At 36.8% G+C, this 13,283-nt stretch overlaps 1 protein-coding gene across 1 annotated transcript in view; it reads left to right on the top strand.

Moving 5' to 3' along the window:
* Zc3h6 (zinc finger CCCH-type containing 6) overlaps positions 1-13,283 on the top strand; it is a 53,901-nt gene that overhangs the window by 25,497 nt on the left and 15,121 nt on the right. Inside the window, exons 5-7 of the mRNA XM_042695453.1 lie at positions 4,920-5,053; positions 11,508-11,624; positions 12,887-12,998. Of these exons, the coding sequence (XP_042551387.1) occupies positions 4,920-5,053; positions 11,508-11,624; positions 12,887-12,998 (363 nt within the window). The remainder of the gene's footprint in view (positions 1-4,919; positions 5,054-11,507; positions 11,625-12,886; positions 12,999-13,283) is intronic.

The raw sequence follows: 13,283 nt of genomic DNA, 5'->3' as shown, positions 1-13,283 counted from the left end.
TTAAGATTCAAAATGAGAACATAAGTTTCTGTAGCTACCACCTGTTTACTTACTGTTGTGAGATACGTGGTCCATGGAAAGACTAACTTGCAAACTGGTATATCAGTCACTTACAACTCAAATTAATCTAATGTATGTAGTTCAAGAAAATTGGAGCAAGATGAGGCAAAGGTAGAGTAATGAGCTCCCATACATTAATTTTTTGTACTTGGGGCTTCAACTCAGGGCCTGAGTGCTGTCCCTGAGCTTTTTGCTCAAGGCTAGTGCTCTCCCACTTGAGCCAAATCTGCACTTCTGGCTTTTTTTGTTATGTTTGTGGTGGGGCTTGAACTCTAGGCCTGGGCACTATCCCTGAGTAAGTGCTCTACCACTTGAGCCACAGCACCACTTCTGGTTTTCTGGTGGTTAATTGGATATGATAACCTCACAGACTTTCCTGACTGGGCTGACTTTGAATCCAGATCCTCAGATCTCAGCCTCCTGAGTAGCTAGGATTACAGGTTTGAGCCACCAGCGCCCGGCATCACTTCTGGCTTTTAATTGGAGGTCAGAATCCATGGACTTCCTTCCCTGCTCATTGAACAACTGTGTTGTATTCCTCAGATCTCAGCATCCTGAGTAGCTAGCTAGGATTACAGGCATAAGCTACCTCTGCCTAACCCCTTTAATTATTTTTGAAAAAAAATTCAATTATGAGTAAATTTGATTATTTCTATGGATTTATTTTTTTCTTGATTTTTCTAATGAAATTCCTTTGAAAAGTAAGAATCTTGGCTTTGTCAACCCAGAGGAAAAATAATTTTTTACATATATGCTATTACAATGGGTAAATATGTCACTCGAGTCCATTTGTAGTGGTATCAGGGATAATTCCAGTTTGCTTGTTCTTTTCACGTGGGTTTTCTTCACAGATTGTTTCTTGTTTTTCCTTTTAAAAAGTTGAGTATTATTTATTTGTGCTGACACTGGGGTTTGAACTTAAGGCCTTGTGCTTTTGTTTAGATTATTCACTCATGGCTGATGCTCTACCATTTGAGCCATAGCTCCACTTCTGACTTTTTGCTAGTTAATTGGACAGTAGAGTGTCACAGATTTTTCTGCCAGAGCTACTTTGAGCCTCTTACCTTCAGATATCATCTTCCTGAGTGTCTAGGATTACAGGCAACATCTTTTATTTTTCACCTTTGTTTTTACTCCTCAGCTTATGAAACTGATGTATGATCAAATGCAGATAGCTTTTCCTGTGTAGAAAAGGTAATCTTGGAATGAACAAAGATAAAATAAAATTAATGTGATTCAAGATAATAATTATTAGTATTTTGGGTGAATGTTCTTTTAGAATTTTTCAGGCTGTTATTTTCAAAATGAAATATATTGTTTATAAATTATATCTCAGTTACTCTTAACTGCCTTCTATTTAACCAATAGAATACCTTCCAACAATACAGCAGGGTTCCCTTCTGGCCACATCCCCTCCAGCATCTGTTGTTAGAGTTCTTGATGATAGCCATTCTAACTGGGGTGAGGTGGAATCTCACTGTTGTTTTGATTTGATTTCTTTCATGGCTAGAGAGGTTGAGCATTTCTTCATGTGTCTATTGGTCATTCTTATTTCCTCTTCAGAGAAGTTTCTCTTTTTTTAACTTATTATTTATTTATTTATTTTGGGTCCGTTCGTGGGGCCTGAACTCTGGGCCTGGGCGCTGTCCCTCAGCTCTTCAGCTCAAGGCTCACTCTACCACTTGAGCCACAGTGCCACTTCCGGCTTTTTTTTTCCTGCTTATGTGGTGCTGAGGAATCAAACCTAGAGCCTCAAGCATGCAAGGCAAGCACTCTACCACTGAGCCACCTTCCCAGTCCAGAAGTTTCTCTTTAAGTCTTTAGCCCGCTTATTTATTGGGCATTTGTTTCTTTGAGGATTGTTACTGGGGGATTTAATTTTTTGAGTTCCAAATATTAAATTTGAGACCCTTGTAGATGAATGGATCAAGAAAATATGGTATATATACACAATGGAATTCTATGCCTCCATCAGAAAGAATGCCATTGCTTCATTTGTTACAAAATGGAAAGACTTGGAAAAAATTATATTAAGTGAACTAAGCCAGGCCCAAAGAAACATAGGTCCCATGGTTTCCCTTATTTGCAACAACTAGTATATGTCTGGGACAAGCATAAAAGGTCAGATAAGATAATGTTAGGCGAAATGGATCTCAAGATAGGGACACAAGTGGTTTTTTCTTTCTTGCTATTGTGTCTAACTTGCTATTGTTTCTAATGTATTTATAAGGTACCATGTGATTTTTTTTTTTTTTTGCTTTGTATGTCCCTCCCCCACAGTATAACCCCTGTTTTCACTGTATTCACTGTTGGTATAATTTGGGGAGGGGAAGGGAAAAAACAAATTGTTTAAATAGGGATACAGTTTGACCCATTGCAACAAGATGTACAAGATGCTATGTTGAAAAACGAACTTTATAATTTAGGCGTGGTGGGGGCAGGGGGGAGTGTAGTTGAGGAGGTGGGAGGGAAAGGATGGTAGGGGAAAAACAAAGGAGGAGATAACAATGCTTCATAAAAAAATGTACTCATTACCTTGCTCATGTAACTGTAACCCCTTTGTACAGTATTTTCACAATAAAAAACTTATTTAAAAAAGAATACCTTTTCATAACAAATTGTTAGTTTTTTTGGTAGGACAGTAATTATTTGGGATTTAAGTTGCACCAATCTTAATTCTGTGGTTTATCCTGTAATAACCATATTTATATTTATCTCAGAAAACATTAGATCAATAATCATTTTTTCTTAGGAGTAAATTATGACGAAGTGTGGCGCTTGGGCCATGATTTCAAACCCCCTTTTTAATTAAAAAAACAAGAAAAACTAGGTAGAGTTGGCTCATACCTATAATCTGAGCTACTCAAGTTTGGGAGAATTGTGGTTCAGGACCAGCTCGGGGAAAAGTTACTGAAATTCTATCTCAGTCAGTAAACTGGGCCTAATGGCATGAGGCTCTCATCCTAGCTATGTAGGAAATGATAGGTAAGATCATATTTTGAGTCTAGAAGTATAATACTCTGCCTGAAAAATAAATAAAGCCTGTATAGGATGGAGATATTGCTCAAGTGCTCTGCCTAGCAACTGTAAGACCCTGAGTTCAAAGCTCAGCACTGTCAATAAAAATTTATATATATGTATATACATATTTTTGAAACTCAAAAGACATAGACGTCACCTGAAAGTTGTTGATCCATACACAAAGTAGATACCCAAAAATATGTTGTCCTGTTTATGATTGCATTCCCTCCCCAGTATATAAAAACACAAAATTCTCTGTAAATCTCTGCCAAATGTTACCTTTTTTAGTGTCTTCGACTTATTTTGGTGAAGTGAAATTTATATATGCGTGTGTGTGTGTGTGTGTGTATGTATGTGTATTTGTTGGTCATTTTGTAGGTTTTAAGATTATTAGTGAGCTTATCAGTTCAGTGTGACTTTGGTAAAACGAGAATTCATTTGTATTGTAACTTACCACCCTAACATAATTTTTAAATTGAATATTTTTTAGGATTATTTTTTCTTCAATTTTTAAGTGCTGAGGATCCAATCCAGGGTCTCATGCATGCTAGGCAAGCATTCTACCATTGTGCTATATCACTCACTCATCTTTGTAGATTTTTTTTGAGACAGGGTCTTGTTATATAGCCCAGGCTGGCCCCAAACTCACAATATAATTCAGGTTATCTTCAAGCTTGCAGTCCTCCTGTTTCAGCCTCCTGAGTCCTGGGATCAGTTTCATAAGTACTTGGAAGATACTTAGAAATACCAAATTTTTCAAAAGCAAAAAGACAGTGTAATTTTACTTGTAGACACATGTATATGTATCTATTCAAAATTATCAATAGTAGCCAGGCACAGGTGGTTCACACCTGTAATCCTAGCTACTCAGGAGGCTGAGATATGAGGATCAAGTTCAAAACCAGTCAGAGTAGGAAAGTCCTTGTGACTCTTTTTTTTTTTTTAAGTAAGAAAACGTTTTATTCTTTTGTTTCTGTAAAGATGATGCTCAGAAGGGTTGCAGTTATATAACTCAACAAAAGAGTACATTTCTGTTCTCCTCCTTACACTCTCCCAAGCAGATAAACTTACAAACAACAGGTACAGAAGACAAAAAACAGCAACAAAGTAAAAAAAAGTCCCCATTTCTTGGAGTTCATTTCAATAAATATCATTTTAAATAATCATATGCGCATAGCTAGCTGCCCCTCAATGGACGAATGCATCAAGAAAATGTGGCATATATACACAAGAAAATGCATCAAGAAAATGTGGCATATATACACAATGGAATTCTATGCTTCTGTCATAAAGAATGATATTGTTCCTTGTGACTCTTATCTCCAATCAACCACCAGAAAACTGGAAGTGATGCTGTGTCTCAAAGTGGTAGAGGACTAGGCTTGTGCAAAAGAGCTCAGGGACAATGCCCACACCTTGAGTTCAAGCCCCATACTGACAAAATATGTATCAGTAGAAATCTTGTTTTCTATAAATTAACCATCAGTATTTGTGAATGTCTTCCTAGACATATAATGCTTAATTAAAAAAAAAAAAGGTGTGATTAACATTATCCTTATGGAAATTAAAAAAAAAAAAAAAGTTTTGGCTTCTGTGCCTGTGTGTACTTGCTCCTCGCCTCCTGTGTTTCCAATATCCCTTGTGAGAAAATCCCTTATTATAAGGGAAAGCAATACCCATGAAGTAATTTGTAGATTCAGTTAATTTTTAAAAATAAATATGAGGACAAAATGAAGGATAGATTTTATGGACTATTACAAATATACTATTCATTGCAAAATAACAGATGGATAGTTATTGTTGCTTTCTGTAATACTTTATATTTTTTATTTTTTTAGGTACCGAACAGAGGGTTAAAAGTTTTAATATTGGTCGGGGCCGTGGTTTGCAGAAGAAAATCAAACGAAAAGACCGTGGGGGAAGAGTCAATAAAGGGCCGAATGCCTTCTCAGGAATGGATGAATTTCAAGAGGTACTGAGAATTTTTATATAAGAAAAAGAGGACTTTTGCATCTTTTAAACCATTAGGTTGCAAAGAAAATGTTGTGTTTTCAATGCCACTTTCCTAGTAAATGAAAATTTTCTAGTTCAGATCAAATGAATATAAACTACAAAAGAATAATTTGTTTCAATGAATCATGATGTTAATATGGAGGTATAAATTTAGGTGACCTAGAAATAAAGTTGTCTGTCTTTCTGTCTGTCTGTCTATCTATCTATCCATCCATCTATCCATCCATCCTGTCAGTCCTGGAGCTTGAACTTAGAGCATGAGGACTCTCCTTGAGCATCCTTTCCAAAGGCTAGCGCTCCACTTCTGGCTTTTTGGTGGTTAATGGGAAATAAAAGTCTCATGGACTTTACTTTCTAAGCTGGATGTGAACTGTGTTCCTCAGATCTTAGCCTCCTGAGTAGCTAGGATTACAGACATGAGCCACTGGTGCCCAGCCTTATTTAATTTGTGCAGTCCTGGAGCTTGAACTCAGAACCTGGGCACTGTCCTTGAACTTTTTTGAACAAGGCTAACACTCTACCACCTGGAACCATAGCTTTATTTTCAGCTTTCTGGTAGTTTATTGCAGTTTCACAGACTTTCCTGCCAGGGCTGTATGTGAGCCACTTGGGACCATAACTCTGCTTAGACCATGATCCTCAGATCTCAGCCTCCTGAATAGCTAGAATTATGGACATGAGCCACCAATTCTCAGCTTAAAAAATGGTATTTTATTTTAAGGACAAAAATATCTATTAGTTCTCCACTGTGCTTTTCTAAAAGCCATCTTCTCTGTGTGCAGCAAAAGAACCTCAGGGACAGTGGCTCAAGCCCCAGGACCACCAAAAAAAAGGAAGTCATCCTTCATTGATGCAAAAGACAATGGGATTGTAATAGCTCAGTTTTGTAGTAGAGTCAAGAAGGGAGGCAGTGGTAAATTAATGTACTTATTAGAACTGAAAGCATTAAAAGAGAAGAAGAAGGAAAATAATTGCTTGGAAAAATATATATACCTACCATGTTGTAGAATATGTGGAATTGAAACTGAACATTTACATTTCAACCTTGTAGCAACTCTCTGGATTCATATGATCTAGTTCCTGTATTTTATCACTGTTCTAGTAATCGTTACCTGAATTGACAGAAGCAAGGGTGGTTATTTGAAGCTGCAACCTTGAGTAAACTAATTAATTTGAATATGGTTGCTTTTCTTATGGTTAAGTTTAGTGATAATGGGCAGAGATGTAATATGTACTCCATATTGAAGAAGATGTTAGCAGCTGTGATCTGAAGAAAACTCTGGCCCAGATAAATTTGTGAAACCTAGCACTAGCTGTTCTGCTTTTAGGGCTTCTCAATCAACATTAATGTATTAAAGGCTCTGAGATTAGGCATAACATTATGAGGTTAATCAACATCCATGTATTAAAGGTTATGTTAGGCATGGAAAAACTTACTTTGTCAAATCCATCATTTTCAAAATATACTTGACCACAAACTCCTGCTTCCAACTTTTTTTTTTGGAGGGGGGGGCCAGTTGTGGGCCTGAACTCTGGGCCTGGGTGCTGTCCCTCAGCTCTTCAGCTCTAGTGACCTACCACTTGAGCAACAGTGCCACTTCCAGCTTTTTCTCCTTATGTGGTGCTGAGGAATTGACCCCAGGGCCTCATGCATGCAAGGCAAGCACTCTACCACTGAGCCACCTCCCCAGCCCGCTTCCAACTTTTTAACATTTACTGATCTACCCCTTTTCCACAGGACAACAGCTTTAGCATGGTTGTAGTTATTATTTTAGACCCTAGATGATTATTAATTTCTATCCGCTCATATTTCTGGTTGCTTTTCTTCTAGAATATACTGCTTTCCCTAACCCAAACTAATATGAATACTTTCTAAATAAGCCAGCTCCATATATAATACCTTAAAAAGAGAAAAAGTAGCATCCAAGAAAGTAAGGAGATTACTACCTACAATCTTGACTTCCATCTGTAAACTGAGAGTATGGTATTAACTCTTAAGGACTCCTTCAAGCACTGACATTTAAATGTCTATAGATATAGGCTATAATTTAAAAAATAGTTTTTATCATATAATAGAAAAATGATTAAAATACATTATCAACTTTATCAGTTTGTTAACTGTAATGAGAGACATTTTTTATGACTCCAGAAACAACCAGGAGAATACCAGAGTCCATGAAAGTAGTTCATGTTCAGGAATGATCTGTGTATAGAGAACATACAGGCCACGTTAAAAGACACAAAAATAGATTTCTTTCCATCCTCATCCTTTCAGGGACTGAGAGATTCCCAGAAGACCAGGTAAATTCAGGGATACTTTCAGAACTACACTAATTTTCTTGGAAAGCCAAGCAAATTTGTCAGATTTTAAAGACTTACTTATTCTGATGGCTATATAATTTACATTTTTAGTGTTTATGGCAGCTATTAAATTTTCTGTGAATCCATTCTCTTTCTATATATTTTAACATTTTATAGTCTTGTGCCTAGCATGTTTTCTAAGTAAATAAATTTTAAAATGATCAGTTAGGTAGCCTAATTTTCCTCCCATTTTTTCCCTTTTCTGTCTTTTCTATTGCATTTTTATTAGTAATAGTAATAATACTATTTTATACTATACTATTATAATTGGAAGGCACAATTCCTAAGTTCTTTCCTAACTCTGGTAATTTTCATGTAACAGACAAATCACTAATTTCTCCAGTCATCATTTCTTGTATTTGTCCAGGAGGGTGATAGACTAGATTATCCCCATGTTTCTAGCTCTTACAAAAGCTCTTTAGAGTAAGAGAACACTTGTAGTTTCTCTTTAAGCTCAAACTTAAAAGGTCAGATTTATTTGTAAAGTTGCTTTAGATTCTTTAAAGTTACTTTTATTATATTATGGTCAATATTACTATAGTTATGAACAGTAAAATAACTTCTACTTGTTTAAGCTATACTAGCCTTCAAAACAAAATAATCTTCTCAGTTTTCTATTAAAATAAGACATTTTAGGAAGTATACAAGACAAAAAGTAAGTTAGTAGTGAAATACACATTAGTTTATTTTTAGAGGATTTTGTATATGTGAGTGTGATGCCTACTTTTTATGTTAAAATTTCAGAATTATATTTTTTTCTGTTGACTCATCAGCTTTGTATAATGTACTCTTCTTTTTCTTTTCTTGAATAATGCACTCTTGTTTTCTTTTTGTGCCAGTTCTGGGGCTTGAACTAAGGGCCTCATGCTCTCATTTGGCTTTTTCCACTCACAGCTGGTACTCTACCACTTCAGCCATACCTTCACTTCCAGCTTTTTTTTTTTTCCTTTGGTTAATTGGAGCTAAGAGTCTCACAAATTTTTCTGCCCAGGCTGGCTTTGAACCTCAATCCTCAGTTCTCAATCTCCTGAGTAGCTTACAGAAGCCACTGGTGTTTGGCACATGATGCATTCTTCATGTCTACTTACTTTTTTGCAATCACAAGTTTTGGCACAGAGGACTATGTGAGTTTAAATGAACCCATACATAATAATAACAACACTTGTGAATCAAAATTATGCAGCTCTATAATATATTAAATGATTCTGCCAGAGTATAAGTAATCTGATTGTGAATTCCTGGGCAGGTTGGATGTACTTACATTTTTGAAAAAAAATTTATATATTCATCTCAATTTTTGTCAGTCCTGGGGCTTGAATTCAGGACCTGAGCTCTGTCCCTGAGCTGCTTTTTGCTCAAGGCTAGAACTCTACTACTTGACCCACAGCCCCCACTTCTGGGTTTTTCTGAATAGTTTATTGGAGATAAGAGTCTCGTGGTCTCCTGCCTAGGCTGGCTTCAAACTGTGATTCTTAGATCTCTGCCTCTTTACTAGGTAGGATTATAAGTGTGAGCTACCAGTGCTGGCTACATTTATCTATTCTGTATTTTTGTACCTTTTTTATAATTCTTATAGTTGTGAGTGTTAAGGATAAAATTTTAGTCTGCCATCTATTGCCTAAAGTGTTACCTCTGAGGCAATTTTCTGTTTTCAGTAGATTGTACTTTGTGCTCCATCTAACAAAGTAATACAAAATCAGTCACAGCAGAAGGATAGTTATTGAGAGCAATGTGCAAGGCATAGTGCTGCATAATACCTCCTGATAAACAATGTTGTATAATAAAGTTTATAATGTAACTCATTACATAGCTCAGTGTCTTAGTTTCTCTTTCCTCATATTAGTAGCAGAGTTGAATAGAGCTATGAAGAAAACTACAGAAAACAGATAGGACTTGGAACTTCTTTTCTTAATGTATTTCTTTTTAATTTTTCAGATTTAGGAACTAATAGTAATATACATTTTCTTTTTTTTTTTTTTAATTTAATTTTATTTTATTTGAGAACATACTGTACAGAGGGGTTACAATTACATGGGCAGGATAATGCATACATTTCTTACCAAGCATTGCAGCCTCCTCCTTTGTTTACCCTTCACCTCCCTTCCCAGCTTCCCCCCTCCCCCCCAGTAATATACATTTTCTATTAAACATTTTTTCCCTTTAAGAGAATATAAAATGCTTGGTTGGTTTACACATTTAATCCTATCTACTCAGGAGGTCGAGATTTGAGGATAGCAATTCAAAGCCAGTCCAGGCAGAAAAAAGTGAGATTCTTTTCTTTTCTTTTTTTTGTTGGTTGTGGGGCTTGAACTCTGGGCCTGGGCGCTCTCCCTGCGCTCTTCAGCTCAAGGCTAGTGCTATACCACTTGAGCCACAGTATGACTTCCGGCCTTTTCTGTTTATGTGGTGCTGAAGAATAGAACTCAGGGCCTCATGCATGCAAGGCAAGCACTCTATCATTGAGCCACCTTCCCAGCCCATCAGTGAGATTCTTGTATCCATTTAACCACTAGAAAACTGGAAGTGGAGCTGTTGCTCAAAGTGGTAGAGTCTTAGCCCTGAGCAAAAGAGCTGAGGGACAGCAACCATGCTCTGAGATCAATCCTTAACGACTGACCACAAATAACTATCAACAAAATCTTTAATCTCATCATCCAAAGACATGCTAAAATGTGGAGATGTATTAATTTAGCTTTTTTCTTTGCCTTTATTATTTTAAAATTTGGATCAGTAGTTTATTTCATAAAGCAATATAAGCATTTTCTTATATCATAGGCACCTGTCACATGAATTTATTATGACTGTATAATATTCCACTACCTTAATGTATCACAATGTATTTGATCAGCCTCCTATTTGTAGAGTATTTCTAGTTTTGTTTGTCTTACTATGTAACTGTAGTAATTATTGCTGTGTGTAAATCTTTGTGTACTTCTCTGAGAATTTCTTCAGAATAATTCTGCATAGTAAAAGTTTTATGTCAAACAATATGGATATTTTGCTAGGCAAACTCTCTACCACTAAGCCACATACCCAGCCCCTATAGAGTGTTTTATATATAGTTTATATATGGTTTTATATATGGTGTTTAAAATAGCAAGAAATAAAAGCTTGGCAGCACCAGTGGTGCTGAGTCTTGTAATCCTAGCTACTTGAGAGGCTGATATCAAGAGATCAGTGTTTGAGGCCTACCCTGTCAGAAAAGTTCATGAAACTCCTTCTCAATCTATAGCTGAGGGCAGTGGCATTCACAAGCCTATGAAAGGGAGGTTGGGAGGATTGCCATTCCAGGCCAGCATAGGCAGAAAAGTTTGTAAGACTTCTCCACCAAAGGAAGCTGGAGAGTTGGTAGGCATCTATGGTCCCAGCAACAGCAGAAAGTTTAAAATAGGTAGATAGGAGCTCAGGTATGAATCTGAACAGGAAGCAAGATTTTATCTTGATAACTAGTGATGAACATGGCCAGAAGCCTGCCTGAGTGGTCTTGTGCCAGTCTAGCAAGCACTAGGCCCTGACTTCTAAAACCCCAGTAACAAAAAGGCTGCGGCAAATTGAAGGTGTATTTTGTTGGTATACCAGGTTCAAGCCCACTACTAATTTGGAAGTGAGATACTATCTCAACAAAAAACAGGGCTGGAAGTGGCACTGTGGCTCAAGTGGTAGAGTGCTCGCCTTGAGCTGAAGAGTGCAGGGACAGCGCCTAGGCCCTGAGTTCAAGACCCACAACCAACCACCAAAAAAAAAAAAAAAAAGAAAAGAAAAAGAAAAACAGGGTTATATCTTTGTTCAAATGGTAGAATGCTAACCTAGTAAGTGTGAAGCACTGAGTTCAAATTCCAGTATTGCAAAAATAAATACTCTTTTCTATTTGCTAATGGCAATAAACAAGATTAAGCAGAAGTGTATCTTTCTCTCCAGTTAAATATAGAGTATTAGAATGTCCAATATTGATTGATCTTAGTTGTCAATTTTTACTGCTTTTCAGATTTAACTGTATGTTTTAGTATCTGCTAATTTTCATGTTAAATTAAATTGAATTTTTTTTCTTGCAGTATAGTAAACCAGGGAAAAAATGGAAGGTTATGACTCAGGAATTTATTAGCCAGCACACAGTGGAACACAAAGGAAAACAAATCTGCAAATACTTCCTAGAAGGAAGATGTATTAAGGTAAATATATAAGGGGTATTAATAAATCACTCAAACTTCCAAAATAATCTTTGAATTTTCTTTTGGGATGGTACTTATTTTTTTCATTTCTCATGTAGGTGTAACAAAACTATTTAAAATGTACTTTGTATGAAATCCCTGAGCATTAAGGCTTGTTTAATTATATTACAGAACAATAACAATTTGCAAAAATCAGATTTTATTTAGCAAATATGTTAACATTTGTGGTAAATACTGTGTGTCAAACAATGTTTACAGTAGAGCTAACATACAGTGATTTAATCCTTGCAACTACCCTACTAAGTAGTTACTGTTATTATCCCTATTTTATACATGGCACCAAGAACTTAAAAAGTTGTTGTAGTATGTTGCTGTTTCCACAGCAGGATCTGGGAATGCATGTCTGGCTTAGGCAGGAAGGGACTACACCCTGCAGGTATAGACAAAGTTTATTAAAAATCACATGCTCACATACAGCACACAAGTAGGAGAAGTAAATCTTCAGTCTGGGGGCAGAGCGTTAAACAGTTTACGGGAGCACAGACAATTAGAGTTTAAGTCAGTAAGTAGGAAAAGCTAATCCTTGTCAACAAACGTGGAGTAGTTCCAGTAATCAAGGTTGTAAAAGTAGATAATGCACAAGTGAGTATACAAAGGGGGTATTGAGCCATTGTTCTACGAAGTTAACTAGGAGAAGCACGAATGACACTTCCCGCAAACCATCACTAAGTCTGGCACCAGGTACAAGACCCTTGCCCCACATGGAGGAAGGGGAATCCCCCTTTGTCCCCCAGAGGAATGCATGCCAGCATTCACCCTCACAGCACACAGAAGCTCAGATGAGGTTATGTGGGTTGATGCCTCCTACAGTGGTGTTCTAGCTAGATGTGATGAATGCTGATGGGATATGGGGAGGATCCTGTGAAGCTTTACTCATTCTGCAGCCTCACTGCATGTAGCCACATCTGCTTCAGCAGTTCTACAGTAATTTGTGTTATTATTGGCAAATTATTTAAAGTCTAAAGGTAAGGACTACAATTCACTGTGAAGCATCATAGAGAGAAAATATAATTCAATTATTTAATTTTTCTCTTCTTTCATTACCTTTCTTTACTTTTTCCTCCTTACTTTCCTTCCATTTCTCTCCTTTTCTCTTTCCCTTCCTTCCTTTCTTTTTTCCTGCCTGCCTCCTTCCCTCCCTTTTTTCCTCCCCCTACCCCCCCCCCCCCCCCCCGCCCTTCCCGGCTTCTTTCTTTCTACAGGGAGATCAGTGTAAATTTGATCATGATGCAGAGTTGGAGAAGAGAAAAGAGATCTGCAGATTTTATTTACAGGGATATTGTACCAAAGGCGAGAACTGTATTTACATGCATAATATCCTTTATTAAAAATGGGTGCTAACTCTACAAGTAAGGAGATTTCTACTTTTGTTACTGAAGTACTATAGTTTGAATGTGTCCCCTTCCAAAGTTCATGTCATGGAAACTTTACCTCCACATTTATAACTTAATAGTCTTTGGAAGATGGCTGTCAGGAGACAGGTGCACATGAGATCATTAAGGTGGGTCTACTGTGATAGTATCTTTCTTAAAAAAGGAAGATGTGCGCTAGCGTGCTTGCTCTTTATTCTCACGTGATACCCTCCATCTTTTTGTGAAG

Source organism: Dipodomys spectabilis, unplaced genomic scaffold (assembly GCF_019054845.1).
Source record: "Dipodomys spectabilis isolate Male_0828 unplaced genomic scaffold, ASM1905484v1 ptg000187l, whole genome shotgun sequence".
Taxonomy (NCBI): Eukaryota; Metazoa; Chordata; class Mammalia; order Rodentia; family Heteromyidae; genus Dipodomys; species Dipodomys spectabilis.
This window is presented reverse-complemented; position numbering and strand designations above follow the sequence as displayed.